The sequence below is a fragment of the Xyrauchen texanus genome, chromosome 43, assembly GCF_025860055.1.
Source record: "Xyrauchen texanus isolate HMW12.3.18 chromosome 43, RBS_HiC_50CHRs, whole genome shotgun sequence".
Classification (NCBI taxonomy): domain Eukaryota; kingdom Metazoa; phylum Chordata; class Actinopteri; order Cypriniformes; family Catostomidae; genus Xyrauchen; species Xyrauchen texanus.
Window position 1 is genome coordinate 12,825,331 of NC_068318.1, and position 27,352 is coordinate 12,852,682.

The 27,352-nt window shown below is 41.1% G+C and overlaps 2 protein-coding genes across 2 annotated transcripts in view; one reads left to right on the forward strand and one right to left on the reverse strand.

The window, feature by feature from the left end:
• Positions 1-27,352, forward strand: part of LOC127636083 (serine/threonine-protein phosphatase 2A 55 kDa regulatory subunit B alpha isoform) — a 1,105,001-nt gene that overhangs the window by 737,257 nt on the left and 340,392 nt on the right. The window lies entirely within an intron of this gene.
• Positions 1-27,352, reverse strand: part of LOC127636082 (leucine-rich repeat transmembrane neuronal protein 4-like) — a 151,176-nt gene that overhangs the window by 120,359 nt on the left and 3,465 nt on the right. Inside the window, exon 2 of the mRNA XM_052116464.1 lies at positions 24,209-25,773. Within this exon, the coding sequence (XP_051972424.1) occupies positions 24,209-25,773 (1,565 nt within the window). The remainder of the gene's footprint in view (positions 1-24,208; positions 25,774-27,352) is intronic.

Genomic DNA, 27,352 nt, shown 5'->3' on the forward strand with positions numbered 1-27,352 from the left:
GAGCAGAAGGCTTAGAGAATAACCGGCCAAGGGTCGCGAAAGGCACCTTGGGCAGGTAGTCAGGGTGAGGGTGCAAAGAATGCTTTTGGTCCTACCTGGGGCAACTCAAAACAGGCCGGCAAGAGAGACAGAGCCTGTAGGTACCCAAGTCTCCTCAGAGACGTAATTGCATAAGAAAAACCATCTTGAGAGTCAGAAGTCTACCAAACGCTGACTCTAGAGGTTTTAAAAGGGGGGGTCTTACCCTATGAAGAGGTCCTAGCAAGGATGCCTCTTAAAGGGCACCCCGCCCACCAAGGCGTGGCAAACCGAAGTGGAAGCCACATAGAACCTGGCAGTGGTGAGGCAAGTGCCTGCTGACAGTTCTTTCCACTGAAAATCCAGAACTGAAGCAAACTGGCAGTTAGCTGGTTCTGTAATTTGAACTTATTAAAAGGAAACGCATGCAGGCGCATTTGTGCCATGTATGCGCCACCACGATCAGCACCCCCGGGGGGGGACTGGGTGACTCGGGGAGAAGTAGAGGAGACATTGCGCTATCAACAGAGGCTAAGAGGTCCTCTTCTGCCCTGTAAAATCAGTTCCAAGGGAGGGAGCCCTAGCACTTGCAATGGTCTCGATAACTTCAGGAGAAAGCCCTGTGAACCTCAGTTGGTACCCTACAGGGGCCAAGCATGAAAGGTTTCACAATTCGGGCCAGGGATGAATATGTCCCCTGAGCCTGAGAAAGAAGGTCCTACCTGTTCGGGATCGCCCAAGGCAAGCCGTCGAGGAGAGATATTAACTTCGACACCATATCCTGTTCAGCCAGCGCAGCGCCATTAATAGGAGGCAAGACCCTTGCTGGTGAACATTGCCAAGACTCCCGGGAGCAGAGAAACCGGGGAAAGAAACGCATACAGACGCATTCTGGGTCATGTATGTGTCTTAACGTCCAGACCCAAGGGGGCTGGATGATTTCAGGGAGAAGTAGAGGAGACATTGCGCTATTCATAGAGGCGAAGAGGTCCGCTTCTGCCCTAAGATCTCACCCAAACTTGTTCCAAGTGGGAAAAGCCTGGCATTTAAAAAGGTCTCAATAACCTCAGGAGAGAGCCCTGTGTTCCTCAGTTGGTACTCTTAGGGGCCAAACATGAAAGATTCCACAATTTGGGGCAGGGATGAAATATTGCCCTGTGCCTGAGACAGAAGATCCTTCCTGTTCGGCATCGCCAAAGGCGAGCCGTTGAGGGAAGAGGTTAGCTCCGAGAATCAAGCCCTGTTCGGCCAGCGCGGTGCTATCAGTAAGAGGCAAAAATCCTTGCTGGCGAACTCTGGGCAACTACTACCTTAGGGTGGAGTTCTTAACTCCCCCGTTGGTATTTTCTGTCTGGACCGTAAATCTGCTCCCATATACGGGCATCCAGGGATATAACTGACCTGAGTGACAGGAGCTTGCGTGTCAGAAATACAGCTGACAAGAACGTGGGTCTCCTTGATGATTTATGTAAGAGGCTACCGCTGCATTGTCCACCCGCACCAAGACATGGCAGCCTCAGGAGGAGGTATTTCAGGGCCAGAAATACAGCCATCAACCCGAGACAGTGACAACCGAGCTGACGACCCTCCTATCCCCTTAAGCTGGATGACCACTTAAGGCCGCTACCCCGCCCATCAGGGAGGCATCTGTCGTTAGCAGCCTGCGACAACAAGACGCACCTAGAGTGGGACCCAAGGCAGAAAACCGGGGTCTGAACCACATAGAAAGGGAACGAAGCCTGAGGCACGTAACCCTACTTAGCCTAGGGGTTTTGGCCCTTGGAAGAAATCCCCTGGCTTTTGGCCACAACAAAAACGGTCTCATGAGCAGAAGGTCCAGAGGGATCACTGTGGACACATTCGCCCTGAGACCTGGAAATCATTGATACTGATAACAGTGCAACCTTGACCTAGCCTGACTTTGCTCAGGGTGATCTAAATGGACTCAATCCTAGCGGGAGACAGTTGTGCCCGCATTGAGATTGAACTCAATCCTAGCGGGAGACAGTTGTGCCCGCATTGAGATTGAACTCCATACGATGCCCCGATAGACAGTGTTCTGAGTGGGAGAGAGGACGCTTTTCTTGGCATTGAGCCTCAACCCCAGAGAAACAGATGAGCTAAGACGATGTCCCTGTGCTGAACTGCCAGTTCCTGGAACTGCGCTAGGATCAGCCAGTCGTCTACATAATTCAGAATGCAGATGCCCCGGAGTCGCAAGGAGCCAGCTACATCATGCATTGTGAATGTGCGGGTAAAAAGGGCTAGGCTGAGTGAAAGAACCTGACCCTGGAAGACTTCGCCCCCGAAGTGAACCTCAGGAACTTTCCATGTTGTGGCAGAACTTCTAAATGAAGTATAGAAGTGTGTCATAAGATCGATGGTGACCAGCCAAACGAGTTGTAGGGCTTGAGACACGACCGTCTTGACAGGCATCATCTTGGACTTGAACACCCACGGGTAGTTCAAGCTTTAAGATCTAAGCCAGACACCACCCCTCACCATCCATGGGAAACGGGAAGTATTTAGTGTAATAACCTAACTCTCTCTCTGGAAGGGGAACACATACCATGGCCCCTTTAACCAGGAGATTGAGTTATTTTATATATTTTTTTTTTTTTGTTTGTTTTTTTTTTTTTACATAAAAAGAAATCCGGTTTGCGGTAGTGAGAACGAGTGGCGAGTGAATTAAATCCTGACGCCCTTATATGACCCACAGAAAAGAATATATCCGGCAGAAGTTTCCACGCTGCCAGGATCTCTGAGATGAGTATTATATTTTAACACTTCCTGTTGAGGGGTTGTCGGGTGTTTCGCGTCCTGAATAACATACAGGAACAGCGAAAACACCCAATTTTGACGGAAGCCTCTGCAACCCGAAACACCAAGAGGTTGCAGGAAAGGAGGGGCTTCGAGGGCGGCGAGACTGTCCCCAATCCCTGGGAGGAGCAGCATAGTGTGCAGAGCAGCACCAGCCTGACCTGCTGCTTGATAAGCCCTTCCCACTAAAGTGGAGGTTGTCCTACAAGGCTTTGAGGGGAGAGAGGGCTTCTTAAGTGACGATGCCGAGCCCGGCGAGAGATAGCCCGCAAGCGTCTCTTCGACCGGCGGCATCACTGAATACCGCCGTGCCTCTAATTTGGAGCGTTTGGGGGTCTCTTTTTCGCGTGGCCAGACCAATCTGGCAACCGCACGAGTAACAGAACCCACCCTGCTGCAACGCGAGAGCAGCGTGCTCCCAAACAAACAGCAAAAACTGATGTGTGTCGTCTTCAGCTATAGAGCGAGAAGAGGGGAACTCGCACCGTTTGCGGCTTTCAGTCATTCTCTCTTTTTTTAGAAATATATATATATAATATTTTCTAAACAGAAGAGAAAAAAGAACAAAGTTCACTGCACACTGTCTAACTGATTCTAACTCCTAACAGAGGAAAGAAAGTTTTGACAGGGTTTGTGAAACACACAGAAACAGAATTGCTCTGAAAAAAAGAGTTTCTGACGACACCTGGTGACGTATCCATTTATAGCCTGGCCGCAGGTGCATCTAATGATTATATCAGCCGAGGCTATAAATTCCGGTCAATGTTCATTGATGTGTTTCACACATTATTCAGCTTGGCTCACAGCTAGAGCTGTTCCCCGTATCGCTTAGCAGCGCAACATCGTAGTGAAGCTTTTTGTAAAGGGAACCTTTATACTTATAAATGATGCAATCCAAAGCGCATTTGAAAATCAGTGAAACACTTTCTTATGATGTGTTACATTCATACGAGCAGACAGAGAAGTAAGTTTGAAAAAAGTTTGGAGCAGAAGAAACAGAAACCTTGTGTAAATTGTCAGCTTTACACTAAGCTAAAATGCTATTTTGTCTAGAGTTTTTATAGTCAAAACAAGTGAAAAAATCTACCAGTGCTGAAGAAGTAATCCAAAGTATTTAGAATACATTACTGACCTTGAGTAATCTAACAAAATACATTGCAAATTCTTTTTTACAGCATGTATTCCTTAATCTGTAGTGGAATACATTTCAAAAGTAACCCTGTGTAAGCATACCTGGCAATAAAGTTGATTTTGATTTTGATTCCGATTACTGAAACAGGAATTTGGGTCAGGACACCCCTGTTCCTTTTTTAGCCAATAACTAATTGCTAGTCAAGCTAATAGCTAAAAAGCTAACAATTAAATGCTATTGGTAGTCAGAGCAGTTTGTATTAAGAGGAATAACAATTTCATTCTAGTGTAGCGTATTTAGGGGTTTCAATTAAAGTTCGCTAACTGGTTAGTGTGGCGGAGTTGTGTTATGCTATTAGCACAGTACGGCTAATTAGCTATTAGCCGTACTGTGTTTACAATATGGCGTCGACAGTTTGCGCATGCGTGGTGGATTGCCCCAGAAGAGTCTCTTTAGAGTTATCAACCTGGGATGCTTTTTAAACAGTATTGAAGGAGTTCCCATTTACGTTGGGCACTTATTTTCTGCATTTCTTTATTATTTGGTCCAAGCAATCAATTTCAAAAACTTTTTTGAACAAACTAATTTTAAACATTTAAGCACATGCCTTCAGCTCAAAAGATGTTTAAGATCATGAGAAACATTTCAGTCAAGTTATGTAATGATGATCCATGTGCAGCTTAAGGCCTGAAACACTGACGAAACACTATTTACCAATCCAAAAGGCATGACCCGGTATTCATAGTGCCCAGTGCTGATTGAAAAAATTGTCTTCCACTCGTCCCCCTCATGAATGCAGATGAGATTGTAGGCACTGTGAAGATCAAGTTTGGTGAAATACTTGGCAGAATGGAGTTGTTCAAGAGCAGCTTGGAACCAGTGGCAGGGGGTAGCAAAACTTAACAGTGATTTAATTTAGACCATGATAATCAATACATGGGTGGAGCCTTCCCTCCTACTTCCTCACGAAGAAGAATCCGGCTGATGCTGGTGAGGTTGAGGGTCTGATAAATCCCTTGGAAAGTTCCTCCTCAATGTATGACTTCATAGCCTTGGACTCAGGTTGGGACAATGGGAACATTCTGCCTCGTGGAGGTCAGGAACCATGTATTAATTATATGGCACAGTCACTGGTGCGGTAAGGAGGAAGTTGCAAGGCTTTGGTTTTTCTGAAGGCTTCAACTAAATCAAAATACTCAGGAGGTAGATTGGGAACTGTAGTAGGTTTAACTCAAACAGCAGCGGCTCTAATAGTCCTGGTAAAAATGAGTTTTAGGCAAGTGGAAATGCAGGTGCTGGACCACTGTGTAACTTGCTGATCACTCCAGGAGAGCTGAGGGTTATGTCTTTGCATCCAAGGTAGTAATGAGGCGATGGGATGATATATAGGTGAATGGTTTCTGTATGCAGTGCTCCAACTTGTAGAATTATATCTTTGGTAGTGTGTTGAACATGACCATCATCAAGAGGGTGTCCGTCTAATGCCACCACTGCCAAAAGAGAACCACAGATGTTAAGTGGAATATTATGGGCTTTAGCGAATTCTTCGTCAATGAAGTTGCCCGCTGCCCCAGAGTCCAGCATGGCTGTAGTAATAACAGACCTCCCCGAAAATGTTTATATCGCAGGTAATTCAACACATGAAGTAGAGGTGGTTAATGAACTACAGGAACTCACCGTAGTGGGGTGATGCTGAGATGGTTGGGTTGGGCAAGAAATCAGTAGGTGTCCACCTTGACCACAAGACAGACACAGGTGCTGCTTAATACGATGACCTCTCTCCTCAGGGGTATGTCCAATATGCATGGGTCCATTTTCACTCGGGTTATATTAAGCGGTAGGATGTGATACATGAGTGGTGGAGGGTCTTCGTGCTCAGAGGAGGTTATCAATGCCAATGGTCAACTCAATGAACTGACCCAAAGTCTTACCCTCGTCATGACAAGCCAGCTCAGATTGAAGCTCGTACACTGAAAAAAGGGAGACTGGTCACCTGTTAGATTTATCAAATGATATTTAGTATATTTTACTAAAGGGTTTTATGTTCTTAAGTAAAACGTGATAGCATTGTGTAGACTGCACATTATAGGCAGAAAGCGTTCACGAACATATTTAGCTCATGTTGGGATAAAGTAAGTCAATCAAGTGAATACCAGTTCTCATTTTATCTCGCGATATTCACGCACCCGAATGCATTTCGGGAAGAAGAAAGAAAATTCCGCGCTCTTTTCAACGTTTCACTGGCAACTTCCAGCTCAACTCGCCCTGGGTCTATTCCACCACCTCAGCTCAACTCTGTAAGTATGCTTTGCTATAATAGCCTGCTGGTAACAGCAATTAAATAATGTGGGACCACCATTTTCGAAGAGAGCAAAGAAAAAAGCAGATTTTACAAGATGAAAGTGAGACTAATGCGGGGACCGCTTTGGTCGCTTGTTAAGCACCTGCAACAAACGGTTGCGTAGCTCAGAGTAACTTTACCAGTTAGAAAACACTTGTTTACCATAAGAGAGAAACAGAGACGTGCATCATGTAAGTTACAGACAGAATAGGCTACAATAATAATTCTACGAGTTAGAGGTTTGTTGCAGCCAAACTGAAATTGGTGATTTTTGGAACAAGGTTTTGGTGAATTTTATTTAGTTTTTGTCGAATTTGAATGAAGTGTGTTTTAACCATAGAAATAATAGAGAGTAGACGCCCTTCGACGGCTAACGTTACTGCCTACTGGCGCGGACGATCCGTGGGGCCGCCATCTTAGACCGATCACCCGTTCGAGCTGTGACTGTGAGCTGTGTAATGAGCTGTCAGCGCATTTAATTAATCACATGAACTGAATACCGAACTCATTTTCACGCGGGTTTTTTTTTTTCTGCAAAGGTCATACATGTAGCTATGATACAGGACACATGGTTCAGCGTATTTTAATATGCATAGTGGGCTTAACAGTAATCTGATATGATATAAAGGGACCAGACGTCCGAGATCAAAACTGGGAACATAATCCCCGAAAAGGGGGGGAGGGGGTAAACGGGGACATTTTGACTATCAATCTGAAGGATCCCAGTGCACAGTGCTTGGCATCTTAACTGCTGCCACGCAACGTAACTAGGAGTATGACCGGCATTTCTTGCGGCCAATAGGGCGTCTATCTCTATTATGTCCATGGTTTTAACCATGAGCTAACAAGGTAACGATAACGTGAAAGTAATTTGAGCTAATGTTAGTCCCAGTTCTGGAAGCCAGAGATACTTCATTTCAGAATGTGCACAGTTGTATTTTCCTGTGTTTACTGGGTAAGTGTTTTAACGTTATACAGTCTATTGGTAACTGTAGAGATAAAACAACTACTTTGTGGGTGGGGTAGCAGTACTTGGCCCCAGCCATGTTAACTTTTGTGGCGCAAACAGCCAAAATACTGCTTTACCAGGAACTGCATAATGTTTTAAGTTGTATGGTACATTTTGAGTAAGTTTAACCTTTTAGAAAAGACAAAGGGTCACTTAATCTACAAAATGTGTTTTTAAATGGTTCTTAGCTGTTCATCTTAAACAAGAAGGAATAGTTTAACTTGAAAGCCTTATGATTTAATGTTAACATATAGTCTAGTTTTTAATTATTTCATGGTAACATTAATTTATGTTCTTGCTCTTTGTTGTTGCAGATGGACACTAAACTCACACTCTGTACATGTCATGTGGAGTCAGCTCTTTCACTGTGGGCTCATGTTTGTGTGGTGAGTAATGTTTACATTTTTTGCATCATCTCCCAGTGGCCTGTGGTAGGGCTGTCGGGGTGAAGGAATTTCCCTTGCGGTAATTTTGAGTGGCTCAATAGCACGATATTCGGTATTACCGCCATTTATTTATTTATATTTATTTGTTGCTATATAAATAGGTGTTATGATGTGGTCAGCATACACAAAAACAATGTACCCGAAACTAAACAGCGTCTCTGCGCATTGAAAGACTGTCACTCAGCGCGCAGTTACATTGTTACACCAACGGACTGTCTTTGAGTGAGTCATTAAACCGTTCATTTAACGAAAACGTTCAAAAAAGCTGATTCCTTAAATGATAGATGTAATGAAACAAGATGTTAATTATTTTTTAACTTTGAGCTCCACTTTTCAAGGCTCAGCTGGCCAGCAATTCTTCACTTTTGGGCAAAGCTGAAGCAATGCTTCACTTAATAGAGACCAATGGCATTGATTCAATGCGTGACTCGCTGCTTTCCCCTCACGGCTTCCTCGCGCTGTGTAATGCTGTGGGCTTGGAGGCCTTGCAAGGCTATCCAGCCGACCAATCACAGTTTTGCAGTCCACATCGCTGCGACACGTAGTTACATTTTTGGGGAGGTGCACGTTGGGCTAATAGTAGGCTACGACGTAGATTCGATGCAAAAGTATAAATCAAGCTTAGAGTACAAAAGGATTTACTGAAAAAATTACTTGAGTAGCGAGTAGCAAGTAACTTAAGAAATATAAACATAAATATAAAAACACTAGGGACAAATACTAAATCAATTTTAAAGTCCTAAGTACGCCAATAAGTAATTATTATTTGAAAAATGTTCTTGTTGTCTACTGTAATTTATTATTAGGCAAACAAATCAAACAAACCTATGTATTATGTCCATTGGTAGTCAATTGATGATGAAATGTCTTTACCTTTGCATTCAAATAAAACAACTACTTGTAACAGCGTTGTGTTAAAATGCAGTCATATGCTTTGTTTTATTCTCTAAGGATGACATTGATGCTGGTCGGGAATGTGTCATCAAAGGACTCTGCATCTACCTAAACGAGGATCCTGATCATCTCATGCAGGAGTATGTGGTGAGTGTATAGTGAAGTAATAGTGTAACATTGTTAGACATTGTTTTTGTTTTTTTTTTAAATGAAAGAGCAATTCATAGTTTTCAGTCATGTGACATGCACGGTGAGCTGGAGGGCAAAACAACAGACCAACATAGCGGCTCACACCACGACTCCCCCATAGAGATGCCGCAAAAGGAGTTACATTTTATTTGGATCACCTCTCAACTTAAGAAAAAGAAAGTGTGTCTGCTGTTTCTTTATGCAAAAGCACATATGGCAGAGGGATTTGAATCTTTATAACTAGGGGTGTGACAAAACGCTCAGGAGACGAGACACAAAATTGGGTTCACGAGATAGAGACGAGATTTTGACAGTGCTTTTAAGAGATCTTCAATGCTGAATTGTATGAAGATTTTGAACATTAATTTATTTCCTGCAATTGACGGTAAAACATTTTTTATTTAAGTAAAGAGTAAAACAAAATTCTGTATTTTTAAGCACAAAAGTAATGTTGTAAATAACTTTGGTGTAGTTTAAAAGATGCTCTATGTCCTAATGAGGTCTGAGTTTAAATAATTGTGTCCTTTCTTTTCACCAGGAAATGGCTGAGACCAATTTCTTCAGTGCCATAGAGATGACGACAGTGGGGATCTATGTTGTGAAAGACACTGCCAACAGTGAACCCTCTGACGTCGGAATAGTCATCGAGGGTGTGGTGGCACTTCGAGATCTTGAGAATGTAGCCCTTGCGTCTGCAATGTTGTTTGGACTCTTTTATGCATTAAACATGCAGTACCCTGCAAAGCTCCGCTACACTTTTGAGGTAATTCAAAAGAAAATCATGGAGGTGGATGCAGGTGAACTGTCTGGAAAGGCTCAAAGCTTGAAAGCTAAGCTCCACCAGTGAAGAGAGATGAGCTATGCTCTTGGTTGGATTAGGACATGACTTTTGGCAAACTAATAGTCTCCAACTCTACATTTCTGGACTGAGTGGTGTTGCGACATGGTTTTGGGACTACCAAATCCAGTGATATTTTTATTTTACAGTTGATTACTTCATAAGGAACATTTGCATTTTACCATTCCATGTGTTAATGTGTTGGAATATAATACATTGTTCAAAAACCATATCTTCCCATGTCACATTTGAAGTGAATTGTTTTATAGATGCAGTTTGCGGTTAAATTTTACAAATCATTTGACCTGTTTTAGACAACAAAGCTACACCAGGGAAGGGAGCTCAATGTTTTTGTCTCCTGGTTTGATTAGGACATGACTGTTGGGATGCACCTTTTTGTCTTTTAGCTACAGTATTGAGTGAGTGGTGTTGCAGCCTGGTTTTGTTATCACCAATCCAGTGATATTCAAGTTGCATAGTCTTGATTACTGTACAGTACACCAGGCACATTAGGATTTTACCATTCCATTGTTTTGCTCTGTTAATATAGCATTGTTCCAAAACCTTAAGCTTCCCACAGTACATTTAAGGTGTTTTTTCTTGTAGTTTTTTTATAGATGCAGATGCATTTTGAAAAAGCTCTGGCATGTTTTAGCCAAACTAAGCTACATCTGGAAAGAAGCGCATTATTCTTAGTTTGATTAGCCCATGACTGTTGTTATACTGTTGTTATACTTTTTTGGGGCTCTTAGCTACAGTATGCAGTACACCCCAGGAAGCAGTGTTGAGGCCTGGTTTTAGTACCACCAGGTTTTACAGTTTTGATTACTGTCCAGAACTAGGCACATTTTACTAGTCAACGTGTTAATATATATCTTACATTGTTAACAAGTCTTGACATCCCCATGTCACATTATGGTGAACTTTTAATTTTGGAAACTCAGTGCCATTTTTTTCTAGCCACACCTGTGCAGTACATTCATTTGTTGAATAAAATGTCAGAATTGAACAGACTTATAGTTTTTAATGAAAATATATTGTTAATGTTTACAATAGTAAAGTGAAATGTCAACAATACATTTGATAATTGTTTATTTCTTTACTAATTTGTTTGTGAAGTCATTCAGGTCATGGTTATCCAAGAAAGGTTGAAATCAATGGCAACTGGACTGGCTAAGGTTTCTTGAAGACGTTTCACTGCTCATCCAAGAGGCTTCTTCAGTTGTGGCTGAATGGTAGTTGTTCAGTCAGAACTAAATAAGCCTCTCAGATGAGAAGCGAAACCCCTTCAAGAAACCTTAACCAGTCCAGTTGCCCATGATTTCAACTTTCCTGTTGAAATCAAGGGCATAAATAAACTGTAATTTATTTTATTAATACATATAGATTTAGAACATAGAAATTACAATTTAACTTGATGTAAATAGAATATTTACAATAATCACATTCCATTAACTTTATATCAGTATAAAGTACTTGTGTTGATTGAACGTGAATAGTCTGTGTTCGTCTGTGTTGATTGAACATGAATAGTCTGTGTTGATGGAACACAATTGTGTTAGTGGCTACCAAAGCAAACAATTTGTGTGCAACCAATGTCCACTATTCAATTGAGTAAATCCAATGAATTATTTTTTTCAGTGTAGTACAGTCCTCTCCAAATAATCAGCTTCAAAGTATCTTCCACCCACATGCTTTAAGCAGCGAGAATACAGAAATTGAGAGCGTATTCCACGGCGGGAACACTACCCTGATGAAGAGAAAGCAGCTGATCTCCGTCTTCGCCTTCCACTGGATGTTCAAAAACTGTGTGAAATCGAAGCAACTAAATGAAGGGAATGTCGGTCGGTCATCGTTCCACACCACTGTAACACAGTCTAACGCCTTACCGGTAAGTAGAAAACATACAAAGAAAATGCGTCTCTCATCAGGGTATTGTGTGGGCTGTTGATTAACAAACAGTGAACATTGGAGCAGAAATTTCTTACATTTAGCAGGTGACCCATCGAATTTCTCAGGGAAAGCAAGGCGTTGGACATCAGTGAGTGTGCTAGATGAGGCCAGGTGTGCCGCTGGGTCAGATGAAGGGTCTAAAGGGTTTGTTGTGGGTAAACAGAGGTTCTGCAGGGTCTTAACAAGCTCTTCTGTTAACATTGTCAGCCGGTCAAGCTGTTGGTGGTGTACGGCCATTACATTCGCTTGGGCTGAAACCTCGGTGGTTAGTTGCAGAAAAGCTACTGGATTGGTTTGTTTCAAAGTCTTCTGTAATGATGAGTAAGTGGAGTTGGGATCCATATGCAGCTTTATTAACAGTAAACGTTGTATTAAAGACAGGCAGGGGTCCATCACCAGTAATAGTGGTATCCAAGGTAAATCAGAGAGATAGTCAACAAACAGGCAAGAGGTCAGGGCAGGCGGCAGGCAATCACTGGTAATATCCAGGTAAACAAAACAGTAACAGTAGGCAGGCAGCAAGGGGTCAAAACCTGCTATTGCTAGGTTGCAATATATTCAAAATTCTTCTGCTAGAATACTTACACATACCAAGTGCTCAGCTCATATTACTCCATTCCTGTTTGAACTTCTCTGGTTACCAGTTTTATTTCACATCAAATATAAACTAATCCTGCTTACTTTTAAATCACTTCATGGTCTGGCACCTCACAATCTTAGTGAATTGCTTCTCCCCAACAACAAGATCCGCTCACTTAGGTCTTCTGGGTCCGGACTTTTTGTCTCTAGATCTCGCCTCTCTACTATGGGTGGCAGGTTATCCAGTGTAGTAGCACCCAATACAGAATATGGAATTCACTCCCCCTGTCACTTTGCAGCATCTCGTCTATCTCTGAGTTTAAATCTTAACTTAAAACTTTTTTGTTTTCTCAGTGTGATTTATCTTAATGTGTTATCAATTCACTCTCAATGACTGTAATATCTGAACTGTGTTTTTGTGACTATTCTTTGTTTGTGTGTTATTGTGTTCAGTGTCCTTGAGCTCTGGAAAAGCACTATATATATTACACATATTATTATTATTATCATCATTATTATTATTATTATTAAAACAGGGTAAACAGTCCAGGACCATGCACAGGTTAGGTAGTAAATATAGATAACACTCCGAAATGTCAAAACAAGACTTTGCAAAGACAGAGAGTGAGAGTGAGTCTTAAATAGCAGTGAAGTGAAGAGTTTCAAAACTTTTGACCGGTAGTGTGTGTATATATATATATATATAATTAAATATTTGCTTGTAAGTATATAATCTGAATACACAGCTTTGTTTGAATGGCCGTCAATTAAGATATTAGCCTTTCTACCAGCAACAATGTAGTCCTAACTGGTCCTTGACCCCTTGCAAAAGACATGACCTAAAGGCATAAGAACGTCTTAATATATTGCAGGCCAAAAATAACAAATAAAAAACATTTATATATACATAGCTCAGAATAATCATTTAGATATGTTTTTCTCTTTAGATACTATACTCTATACTATCAGATACTATACGAGTGACTGAAGTTCTGCCTGAGAAGTGAATAAACAGCTGTTTTCCCCCACATACGTGTGTACAATATTGAGCCTTGACATGTGAAGTTGTGCTAATTCTAGCTTTGCGTTACTGCACTATAATCATAATCTGCAGTTATTCTTCTACCCAGAGCAGAGCCTTTGAACGGGAAACATTTTTCTGCCCACCATGTGGCATGTACTCAAGAGGTGAGAGCACCATGTGTGCACACTGAGCCAAATCACTGCTCAAGCCATGACATGATCCTAATCGACATGAGCACAAGGGAGGGCTCCGGCCCAGGGCCCTGTGCCAGACCCAGAGCACAATGACCAGCTCTTATATCCCGCTGTCTCCGAGCACCTTACGAACAATGGCCGTTCAGAAAAACAAGTGCTCAATATCAGTCCACAGCTGTGCTTTTGTCTCTCGTCGTAGATGCACCACGCAAGCTTAGAAACCTACACTGTCACCTCTGCTGCCCTCTGCGATGGAGAGAGCTTGTTTATCACACCAAAGCATATTGCCAATGTCCTCGCAAGGCAAGAAGATGAAGCTGGAGGGAGAGAGACAGGAAGATAGATAGACGTGAACAAGAAAAGCGAAACAACAAAAAGAGGCTGAGAAAAAGATGAATAGAGAAAGGGACGCAAATAAAGCGAGAGATAAATTACAGAGTGAAAACAGAGAGATAGAGAGAGTGAGAAACACATTGGAAAGCACATAATGGAGAGGACAGAGGCAAATTAAGGAAGGCTGGATTAATTAGGCTTTTCGTCTGCCTGCCTTGCATTCTCCTACCATGTTCCCAAATAGCACGACCCTGCATTCCATCATAAAACACACGCATTGTTGTTGGACAGATTTGATGGCTTTAGTATTTGTAATGTGCATAACTGTGTGATTTGCTGTCCCAGTGGGAATGTAGCCTTTATCAAATCAGAACATCCAAGTACTATGTAGTCAAGGGAACAGTGTTCCCTCCGATCTTGTCAGCATTGAGCAAATTGCTATCTCTTGAGCATAAGTTTTAGGACTGTCTGTAACAGACATCATTAATATCAATATTCCTGTAGTTAAGATAAATTATATTGTTGTAAGACCCTGAGCAGTCGCTTGACTGGCTTACCAGTGTGGCAAGGACCCTTCCATAGTGATATCCAAAAAACAACATATACTGTGTTGCAATGCTATGATGTTACAACTTTTCCCATCTGTATTGAAGCTAGGAACTCTTCTGACAGACTGGTTACATTATTAATACCATGCTAAGGACTAAGTGCTAAAAAATACAATCCAAATACAGTGCCTCTGATTCAGAAGCTGGCCACATGATATTGAGAATCTAGTGGCTTGCTTTGAGGTTAAACAGAAAAATATCCCACCTTTTTTGATCACATAAATTTTCACTGCTGTCTTTGTAGCATACAAACTAAAACTGTGCAAAGGATCTGCAAACACACAGATTGAGAATGATAATATTGAATACCACCTTTTGCATGCTCCTTTGCAGAAGAATGCACGCTATACATTAGACCAGTGTTTCTCAAATGGTGGGTCACAACCCAAAATTGGGTTGCAGGTCTATTCGGACTGGGTCGTGAACAGCAAGGACAAAACAATGTTATGGTTCTCCCATTGAAGACCTTTCGGTGGCCGCACAAGCGATAGCCTATTTTGGACTGCCAAGGCAAATTTTATGATAATCTCGTTGTGGCCTTTCCTAGGAAGGAGGAAGTGGGAGCCGGGTGAACAATCCAAGTAAGACACTTTAATACACCACTTTTCAGTGTACATCAAACGTTCGAACTCAGCTGCTTTTTAGCAGTACCAACACATATTGCTTTTCAGCATTACAACACCAACACAGACACACACAGCTCCATGTGTCTCTCTCTCTCTCTCCCCATCTGCCGCTGTCTCCTCTCCTTAAATACTCCTGCTGCTTCTCAATGGAACGCGATACCGGTGTGGCGTACAGGTGGAACTCCTTCACCACTTATCTCTTCAGCCTCACTCTGCCCAGATGCCACTCAGCCACACCCTGCTCGCCACATACCCCCATCGCCAAACTCAGTCATCCGGCCTGCGACTTACTCCACCCTCCCATTTCTAGAGAGGGAGAGTTGGTGCCTCAGCCGCAATGCTGCAGGATGGCTTCTGGGAATAAGAACAGGATGAGGGGGAGGAGAGGGAGAAAGAGAGTGGAGAGAGCAGAGAGAGGGGAGAGAGAGTGAGGAGAGAGAGACAGGCTCACTGGCCCCCGAACATGCTGCCAAGTGGTCATCTGCCAGCTGCACTGCCTCCATCCGCGACGCCAGACGATGGTACTGGACCCCCTCAGCCATCCCTTTTGGTCAGTGGCTGATAAACTGCTCTAGCACCACCGGATCGGGATTCTCCATTCCAAACACCATAATATGTAGGAAGTTTGGTAGTATAAATGCACAAGGTATGGATTAAAGTGTCTGCATACCTTCACCATAATATGTAAGGAATGTTATAATGGAATTAGCCACATCTAACCACCATTATAAGAGGGATAAATGATAAATAATTAAATTATTTGTCTGAATAAAATTCTCCACCATTAAAACTATGATACATTGGCTCGTTATTATTATTAATTATTAAATTATCTGCTCACAATTTCTATTGTAAGGAATTAGCTTTAATAGGGAATCATGATTAATTCACTTCTTGGAGTAATACTAATCTCATGGCTTGTTAAAAATAATATCACAAATATGTTCAGATATAATTCGATGACTTTGTCAGTTGAAATTTCTGGTTGTTCTGTCAATGTTTTGGACCTCTGTTAAGATTGTGGATGTCGGGTTGTCGCTGAAATGATGAAGCGGGCTTTGAAGCAAGGCCTTCCACATGGGAGACTCACAACTCCCATCACGTTTGTGTGTCACAGAGCAGAGAGTGAGAAGTGCGTCCTCAGAAATTTGCGATCCGAGCTTTCCAAGGCTCTACATTGTACAGAAATTGAGGGGCACTGGAGAAGGCTAAAAGCCATGAGAGCAAGAGAGGAAGCAGGATGACAAAGAGAGGAGAAAAAGAGACTGAAGAGGAAGAGAGATTTGTCCAAGGCTGGGAGGTTGAGGTTGGCCACACCCCAAAGGAATTGTGTGCCAATCAGAAGTGTCTTTTGCTGGGTCACATGGTAACTTCTGTCCTTCCTTCATAAGCGGATTAATGTTCTCCCACTCGAAAAAGTTTTAAATGAAAACATTTTAATCATACATTTTATATATCTCGGATACAACTGAATATATCAAAAATTAATTAACAAAAACATTCCTGAAATGCAGAAACAATCTCAATGATTGTAAACATGATGCGTTTTTCATGAATGGTTACCATGTTAGTAATATGACATGAATATAACAAGATTAAAAATTATAATCATCAATTTGTCAGTTATGAGTGATTACAAATCACTACGCATATTTTAAAGGTTTCGTCAGGCTACAATCATTTGTATAAGATCAAATTTTACTATAAAAAAAGACTGTGCATTGTGCAGAGTGAAAACAATACAATGAAGCCTTCTGATAGCGTTATAGCCCATAATACATGTATATGCATTGTTAAAACCCAAGAAAAGATAGTTTTGCGATTGTGTCAAAGTTCCTGGATTTAAGAAGTGTTCAAAAGGCTTCTTTCAAAGACAGTTTTCAAGCTCTCTTGTCTCGTACAGACCTTTAGCATGTGACACAGTAAACGTCTCATTTTAAGTGTGTCAAATTGGTTAAATTGAAGGACAAATTAGTGTCTTAGCTTTCATTGGTCATTTACGTGGAAAGGGTTCTTTATCTATCTATTGGAATCTGGAAATATGATCCATCTGAGATCTCTTGGGATTCTCTTGCAGATGGCTGAGGTGTCATGTGATAACCATTAAGTTCAGGGCATTCCTGATTTATGAGCAGGAGAGGAAGAATCTTGGTGCATCCACAGAACTCTCTTTTGTTCTCAAGACAGTCAAAATTAGCCAGATGCGGGTTTCAGCTAGACTCCATGTCAGTCCGCATTCCTGGTTTCTTAGTCATTCAGCTTGGAGATTTACATTTACATTTATGCATTTGGCAGACGCTTTTATCCAAAGCGACTTACAGAGCACTTATTACAGGGACAATCCCCCCCAGAGCAACTTGGAGTTAAGTGCCTTGCTCAAGGACACAATGGTGTTGGCTGTGGGGTTCGAACCAGCGACTTTCTGATTACCAGATTACCAGTAAAGTGCTTTAGACCACTACACCACCACCACTCCATTGATAGCTCCTCTGCCCATAAGGTCCTACAATGCCCAAAGCTATAAAAGGATAGATAGATAGATAGATAGATAGATAGATAGATAGATAGATAGATAGATAGATAGATAGATAGATAGATAGATAGATAGATAGATAGGAAGTAGGCATGTAACAATACACGATAAGATGCAAACCCTCATGATACGATTATCAATATTAATTAAGTGTTCAACATAAATGTCTTTTAAATCATAAATGACACAACAGTGTCTGAAATTGAAAACAAAAAGTAGAGTTCGATAATTAAGTAACTTAAACAAAAACACTGCATTTGTTATGAGAAAAACTTAATAAAGTTAAACATAATGAGTGCTATCATTCCGTTTCCAGAGAAATGTTCAGTACCACCCGAGGGCACTCTCCTTACCACTCGTACCACAGAGAACCACTGCTTTAGAGTGAGCTGATGGCATTGTAAATTAATACATGATGCTTGCTTATGTCACAAGTCTAGTGCTTTCTGAAAGAACGCTACAGGCATATGAGAGTTAAAAAATCAGACATGAATAAGCCATTGAATTACCACTGTACCTAGCTTCTTTTCAGCCAAGGACAATTGTACTTTTCTGTTTAGAATGTCATTTGCCGGAACCTGTCAAACAACAATATCTATGTTTTATGATCTCACGACTTTGACCAAACCCCCATACAGTCCAATTAAGCATCAAATCACTCCAATTCTGTTTTTCAAAACATTGAGATACAAGAGGCCATCTGGTACAGAAAACAACCCTCTCTCACAATCCTCAATATACCACAGCACACCCCATAAAAACACTCTCCCTCCCCAATGGGCCTGGGTTTCAAGAGAAGACATTAGGGGCCACTTTTGCAGTAAGAGCCCATAATAGTTGTGTACGTCCTCCATACTCAATGGAGAAAATGGTGAGGACTCTTCAGCCTTGATCACTATGCAGGATCCTTGGTCATGCTCTGATGGGCATAAATATTAATCAGGTGCCAAAGCTTTGCCAAACTAAAGATAGGGGGACAAAAACAAAGTGGTGGGGAAATGTGTGATTATGCATTTTTTGATGATTGACACCAAGGATTGCTGTCAGAAGCTCATTTTGAGGGGGTAAGCAGGCATGCCCTTGTGCCAGGCTGCAGGACCACGTTTATGATAATCTCAATAAATTATAATGTGCACTGCAGAAATTAAAATGCATGATTTGGTGCTAAATTAAATGGGCTTTGACTCTTAGGTCGCAGTGAGATGGATCTGTTCAGCTACTTTCTTCCTCACTATATCTTCACTTGACTTTTTCTGTGGGAGAAGATTCATGTTTTTCTACTAATATATATATATATATATATATATATATATATATATATATATATATAGCTTTACATATTTATATATGAAAAACTGTAAAATGAAAACGGAAATGAAATACAAAAATGAAATATGGCATAAAGAAATACGGTAGAGGCTAATGTAAAAAGAAAATACAAACAGGACATTAGCTTACCCATATGCTTCAGCATATATCACATGCTTATAACATTCACACACACACACACAAATATATATATTGTTCCATTTCTAATTTAGTCTAGCTCTCTAGTTTTTAATTTGACTCATTCTGAACTGCTAAACAGATTTGGCACAAATGATAATCTCTAACAGGCACTCTTGTCTGCTGGGAGGATTAGACCACTTTCATTATTTACACAGGTCAAAGGTACTGCTCATCACCAATTTGTTAACTAAATTTGTTGAGTCTAATGATGATTTATGCCTTTGTTGTAGGCCTCCCACTGTTATACTCAAGCAAAGTTTTAATTTTTTACTAGAAGCAATTAGAGCAATTTTAAATCCACGAAAAGCATCACGGGCTGACAGGTTAAGCTTTTAATGCAAATGTGACAGCAACATAATGTGCAATGCACCAAAATGTGATGGTACTGGCCTAATTGCTCACAACTAAAAATAATTAATATTGAATAAGGTGCTTTCAAAAACACACTTGATGAATTCAGCACCTTCAGTGCCTTACACATTTGTACACAATAGCCCCAATGGGTCTGACCGAGTGATGTCATTGTTACTTCCCTTATATGAGTATTTTATGTTTTATGAGATCATGCAAAGAAGTAAAAGTCACAATGTAAAAATGATTTAAGGGTTTGGTAATATGGCTCTTCAACTGCAAAAATGAATGTAAAAGGAACTGGAATCTTATGTCTCCTATTATCCATGTTAAGCATCTGTTATTTTTGAAAATTATAATTTAGTGTAGTGTATAGTGTGGTATAATGCAGTAGCCAGTGCATCTCTGAGAACTCAGTGATATCTGCTATACTGTGAAGCTCATCACATAAATAGCTGGATTCAAGAGGCACTTCATCCTCAGTCGTGCCTTTATTAGTTCTGTGGATAAAGACCCTTTGCTGCTCCAAATCGATTGAAGAAGACATTAGCTCTTGGCATTATATTTTACTATGAAAGATGTCCAAATCTTACATTAGTTTAACGGAGAACCACTCTTAAGGTGAGGCCAGAGGACAGTCTCTCTTAACAGTCTCTTCCACACCTTTACACTCTTTGTGATTCGCAACAAAGGCGATGTAAGGCATCAGGAGAACACAAGTTTTTAAGACATGAGAAATCTGATGTGTGTTTGAATCTAGTCTGTTGGCTTGATGTAAAAGCCATAAATCAGGTGTGTGCATGGAATACCAAATTGCTGGAGAGAGAATAGAACTCATCAATCATGGGTGACTTGCGCTTTGCTGCACGGGAGGGAAGCCAAACCACATTAGCATTGATGGAGCAATGCTGTAGTATGGAGGACAGTAGGGGGGAAAGGAGGCAAACAATTCAAAATTATACACTATTAATAGAAAACATTACTGAAAAAGGTCAAGTAAGTACACTATGCATGTGGCTGTTTGATGATTATGGAATTGATTGAACAGATTTGATCGAAACTTTAGGCAATCCCTGCTGGACAATCCAGCTTAAGCTGGTAGCTGTTTAAGCAGGTAGCTCTGTTTTGGAACATGGTAGCTGGTCTAAGATTTAAGCTGGTAGACCATCTTGGATCTGCTGCTTCATGTGGCCAAGCTATTTTTTGAACAAGGTGGCCAGTCAACCAGCATATGAGCAGCTTGGACCACCTAATGACCAGTTTAGACCAGGATAGACCAGCTAGAAACCAGAAAGCAGGTTGTCAAGCTGTTTTTTGGAACAAAGTGAATGATCAGCTAGCTAACGACCAGCTTGGACCAGCTTACAAGCAGCTTGGACCAGCCAATGACCAGGTTAGACCAGCATAGAAATCACTCCCACCCAAGACCTGTCACATAATGGCATAAAGTGGAAGCACACCGTGGAAGCGACAGCAGGGATTTAGCCTAAACATTATAATGACAAAAATGATTTGTCTTTGGAAAGTCAAAAAGGAAAACATGCCAATATGCTGGACTCTTAAAATGAGTCACCTCTCAGGTAGATCACCTCTGATCTCTCAAATAAAGCTTTGAGCCGGAATGGACATGGGCCCATGTGGAGAGGTCAGCATCACTGTCAGAATGTCATTCAGTGTGCCTCTGTGCTCTCACCCACCTTTAAATTCCTCTCCTCCAGCAACTTACCATTTACATGTCTAGTGTCATGCCAACCTTTGCTAGCCTGTCAACCAACCTTTCTGGTTTCACTCACTCCTGGCTTGCTTGCCACCAGCACATACACCCCTATCATGGCTCTGCCAGAGCCCCTGATCTGCATCTAATGACATCTTCTTGCATTACTGACAGGCAGCCCTTGGGACTAAAGGTATGGGCATGAACACATGTAAATATAGCAAAGCACACAAACCATAGACAAAACCAGCTGCTTAAATAGCATCAAAAGACTCCAGCTGTCAACACACACACACACACACACACACACACACACACACACACACACACATCAGCAGAGCCCTGACATACACACTAAGAAAATTAGTAATTCGAAATTTTGTACTGCAGATTCTGTTGTAGAATAAGAGTGGAAATTTAAAAGTGAGGGTAAGATGATTCAAGTGGAGACGATGAGTGTGAGGTAAAGATAAGAGTCTAAAAAATAGGTATAAAGTGAAAGTATTTTTTTTACAAGCTCTTCGAAGACAAAATGGGGTTGTCATCAAAGACATTCTCAAAGCTTTGGGAAGATCACAATAAGCAGAAGAGAGGAAATATAGAATATGTCCATCTTTGCTCTCTTTCACTCTAACTGAGAATGGATCAAACAGTTCTAAATGAACAGATGAGTCTGTAAGAGTCCAAATTAGAAGGATAGAAAGGCTTTTTTTTATTACCGTACAATGTGTGATTTGAAGTTTCCCAAAGACTAAACCATTGCATTTTGGTCTTGGGAGTAGTTGGGCGTACATATTGTTTTACAGACGACAACAAAATAACTGAGACAGAACAAGGTAGAACTGCTTGATAGAGCGTACAAAAAACTTCTACTTCAAGTAAATGCAGGTATACATACAAATTTAGATGTACATTATGCCATACCATAGCCCAAAATACAATTGTCCCTAATATTGTCAGTACTAGGGTTGCAGCGGTACATCGGTTTCACAGAATACCACGGTATGAAAATTGACAGTTATAATACCATGTACAATTGCTTATCTACGGTATTGAGAAAATAAAAATGCAACTGGACGGAGAATCTCACCTGCGCATCTCCTTTCCTCCTCGTCTGCCTGTCAGACTCGTCAACTTGTGCCATACACACACACATGCAGTGGAGAAAATTGCCAGAGAGAAGCAAGGTGAGGGGGTCTGACATAAGTGAGTTGTGTGTGTGAGTTAAAGCAGTGTTTCTCAACTGGTGGGTCACAGGTCTATTCGAACTGGGTCATGGACAACAGGGAAAGAACAATACCATGGTTCTCCCATTGAAGATATTTTGCAAGTGATAGTCTATTTAGGATTGCCGAAGCAGATTTAATGATAATCTCGCAATCAGTTAAAGGCTTCTTATCTGCACTAACGCACAAGTGTAACAGAACCAGCTCGTGCTAATGATCGGATCTGCTCTCTGAAGTACGTGTGCAACAACCGTGCTTCCCTCGATATTGCGGAGCACAAACCTCAAAACTGATGTGACCAATTTCAATTCTAGTGAGACTATTCTAATTTAAAGAGTTACAGAGGAAGTCAAGTCGAACCTCTCAAACAGTTGGCAACCCTGACATGCCAAACAGCACTGAGGAGGAAAAGATCAACACTGTGTTATACGCAAAACATTTTTTTTTCATTATACATCAACTTTACAAAATTGTTTCACAATTTAACTGTTATATTTTGACAAATTGTTATAGTTTCATATGAAATAATCTAAAGGTAGAATCTATTACACCTCATTTTATATCAACAGTGGCATTTTTCAAGATGTGTTTCAGCTAGTGTTTATTTTTTCATAAATATTAAAATTTGTTATTATTATTACTATTATTTAAGACTAGCTACATCACCCTAACCATGGTTATGAGGAGCCTATCTTCCTGTGTAATATGTATGTTCTGTTTGAATTATGTTTGAAATTAGGAAACAAATGGGATACTAATGGGCTCATGTAAGTAAATATGCTCTATGCTCTAAGAAAACTTCCAGTCGCTTTTGTTGTTGACATCAACAGCAAAAATAATGTCACTTGATGCATGTCCTTGTACTTGAAAAGCATTAACAAAACTATGCAACATAAAAGGAAATGCGACCCAGGATACATTAAATACAGGTTACGTTTTTACTATGGCAGGTCGCCACATGATTTCCAGTGTAAAATCTGTCCTGAAGCAAAACCAGTTGAGAACCACTGAGTTAAAAGTACAGACAGGAGCAGTCTGGCTGCACTGCTGTGCACATACAGTATATGTTAATTATTAATAATCATAGGACATTACTTTAACAGCTGATGTTATTTTAATTTAGTAGTTAATTTAACATGCTATGCTAACATGTAAACTACTTTAGTGCTTTAAACATGCTTTAGTTATATAACATTGTTTTTATCATGTTTATGATTCGTTTTATTTTTATAATTCTGTTTTCTTATTTATTTAATTTATTTTCAAAAGGGAGACTTTTAAACATTTACTTTACACATACAATTAAAAAATGGTTTCAAGTTTCAATTATAAAGCGTTTGTTCAACCAAAAAGAAAACCTTCAGTTTTCACTCCTTTAAGGATCATTGTAACTGATGATAATAATTGTGTAATACTGTACACCAAGATACCGTGAAACCATGATATTTGCTGAGACGGTTATTGTACCATGAAAATCTCATACCGTTGCAACCCTAGTCAGTACTCATGTTAGCAGAACTACTCTCAGAAAATGGCTATTATACAACAAACAAACAAAATAAAAAACTAAATTAAAAAAACAATTTACAGGACTCATCAAATACCCATTATGCAATTTTAAATTAGCATCTTGTCAAAGGTTAAACAAACCACGAACTGTGCCAAAAACATCTCCACTAAAACATATCTGCCAAATATATTTCCAGCCCACACATACACTTTAATCTGACCAATATAATGCACTAAAAAGGCCACCAAAACAGCACATGAGTATTGATTTTCACACAAGAAGTTGAAGAATTTACCTCTATTGCCCATCAAAACAAATAAATTGATAATAAATTATATTAAACAGAGGTGTAGTGTCCTACCTCACATTCTCTGGAGCCCGAGATGGTGTATGTGCATGGTCCAGTACCATTGACCAGCACATCTGTGGCCTCCGAGTTATTAGGCTTGTAGTCCACATAATACTCCTGCAATGGTGTGCTGAGTGTGCGCTCAGTCTCCCTTGACTTTTTCCGGCGTTTGCGAGCAGCAGCTGAGTTCTCTTGGAGCTGCTTAACACTGCTTGGATAGCGCTTCCATGAGACATAAATTACTAGGAGGATCATGGCAACTGACAAGAAGAGGGCAACGCTTCCAGCCACTATCTTGTGGAAGGATACTGGCTCAAAGTCTTGCTCAGGTGGTTGGGCAGCAGGCTGAGAAGGTTCCAAAGAAATTGTGCCTTCAAAAGATGTACCCTTGCCTCTTCTGTTGTCTCCAGGTTTGATAGGTTGGACAAAAGAGCTGTCAGGGGTTTGGGCAAAGACAACAACTGGGGTAGAGGGAGCAATTACAGTTGAAGTTGTAGCAGGGGCAATCCTGCAAACTCCATTGGCATCAACAGCATCCATAATCTTCTCACCTTGAACTTCTTTGGGCAATGCACAAATCATATTAATCTCCTTGTTTCCATGGAAGGTTCTCAGCCAGGCCACTAGGGGACACACGACTGGTCCACAGTCCCACATGTTTCCTGCCAGACTAATTGTGGTCAGAGAGGCCCAAGCATCCACAGCCTCCTGAGACACATTGACAAGCTTGTTTGAATCCAGGTTAAGCATCTGCAGGTTGGGCATGGCCCGGTACACCTCTGCATCTATCTCCTGCAGATCATTTCCTGAAAGGTCGAGCTTCTGCAATGATGTCCAGGACCAAGTAAGGCCTTCACTCATGGTTCGAATGCGGTTCCGCTGTAGGTAAAGAGCTCGTAAATTGTAGAAGCGTGGAAAGTTGAAGAAGTTGATTTTGGAGAACTGGTTATGCTCAATATGCAGCTCAGTTAGCTTCAGAAGGCCAGACATGGAATTACGGGTGATGCTGCGTAGGCGATTATAGCCAAGGTCAAGGAACTCAAGATTACGACAGTCCTGAAAAAGGCGCGAGGGAAGGTTCTTCAGTGAGTTGGAGCGCATGTGCAAGCTTAGTAGCTTGCGCAGTCCCTGGAACTGGCCTGGCTGAAGAGCCTGTAACTTGTTATAAGAGAAGTCCAGGTTCCTCAAGTTTGGTACCAGGTGAAATGTGGTGTTATGGAGCAGCGTGATCTTGTTGGAGCTCAATATCAGCTCTTTGAGCCTCCGTATCCCTTGAAAGGCACGAGCATCCACATTAGCAATGTAGTTGTGGTCCAGGTACAGCCAAATGAGCTGATTGAGGCCAACAAATTGGCCAGCTTTTAGGCTTGCCAAGCTGTTATATCGCAGGGACAGACCCTGACAGCCACCAGAGAGGTTCTTGGGAACATCACGGAATGCACTAGACTCACAGTATACAATCTTGCCATCGCATCGGCAGCTCCGAGGGCAAGGACGGTCACCAAAGCAAGGGGTGGTGAAGAGCCATGCCTGCATTAGCAATGGCACCACAAACCAGCGGTGCCTCATGGCAAAGCCTGAAATTGACAATAAAAGTACAATTAGGTAACTGCTTACTTCCTTAAAATACAAAATCAATGTGATACTAAATCAAGCTATTTAAAGGGATCGTTCAAGTAAAAATAAAAAGTCTGCCATCATGTACTTATCTTCATGTGTTTTGAAAACTTTATGATCTTTCTTTCTTCCGTGGATCACAAAAGGAGTTTTTATAGTCATTGTACAACTTCAGAAGTTTTAAGGCGCATAAGTCATATAGACTACAAATTAATAATTGTATTAACCTTGTCTCATAGTGAAAACATGACTCTACCGTATATACATTTGTACAACAACTGTGTGTTTTACTGACCTTCACTCAATTCATGACTTTAATGGATGATTATGACTTTCTAAATACTTATTTTTCTCTCTATTACAGATATTTAAGATTTCCACACACATTTACTTAAGCACAATTTTTGAAAACCAATTATATATATATATATATGTGCTTGTATTACGGGCTCACCTACATATATACACTTATTCCAATTTAATTAGCCAATGTGGCAGCTCAACTGAAAGGGTGTTGGACTTAGAGTCGGAGGACTGCGGTTCAAGACAGGCTTGAACTCAAGCTGACACATGACATTACAGACTCATAGAAGTCTCTACTATGGTTAGGTTCAGGCAAAGGTTTTAGGTCAGGGAGGTATGTTTTTAAAAAAATTAACTCAGCAAAAAAAGAAACTTTCCTTTTTCAGCACACTGTATTTTAAAGACAATTTTGTAAAAATCCAAATAACTTTACAGATCTTTATTGTAAATGGGTTTAAACAGATCTTTATTGTAAAGGGGTTTAAACAATGTTTTCCATGCTTGCTCAGTGAACCATAAACAATTAATGAACATGCACCTGTGGAACGGTCATTAAGACACTAACAGCTTACAGATGGTAGACAATTAAGGTCACAGTTATAAAAACTTAAGACACTAAAGAGACCTTTCAACTGACTCTGAATAACACACACAAAAAAGATGCCCAGGGTCCCTGCTCATCTGTGTGAACATGCCTTAGACATGCTGCATGGAGTCATGAGGACTGCAGATGTAGCCAGGGCAATAAATTGCAATGTCCGTACTAAGACAGAGATACAGGGAGACAGGAAGGACACCTGATTGTCCTCGTGGTGGCAGATCATGTGTAACAATACCTGCACAACACACATGGGACATCCGAATATAACACCTGCAGGACAGGTACAGGATGGCAACAACAACTGCCCAAGTTACACCAGGAATGCATAATCTCTACATCTGTGCTCAGACTGTCTGCAATAGGCTGAGAGAGGCTGGACTGAGGGCTTGTAGTCCTGTTGTAAGGCAGGTCCTTAACAGACATTACCGGCAACAACGTTGCCTGTGGGCATGAACCAACCTTCGCCAGATCGGACTGTCAAAAAGTGTGCTTTACTGACGAGTCATGGTTTTGTCCCACCAGAGGTGATGGTGGAAGAACATGCAAGTGCCTTGGTGGAAGAGTGGGGTAAAATCTCACAGTAAGAGCTGGCAAATCTGGTGCAGACCATGAGGAGGAGATGCACTGCAGTACTT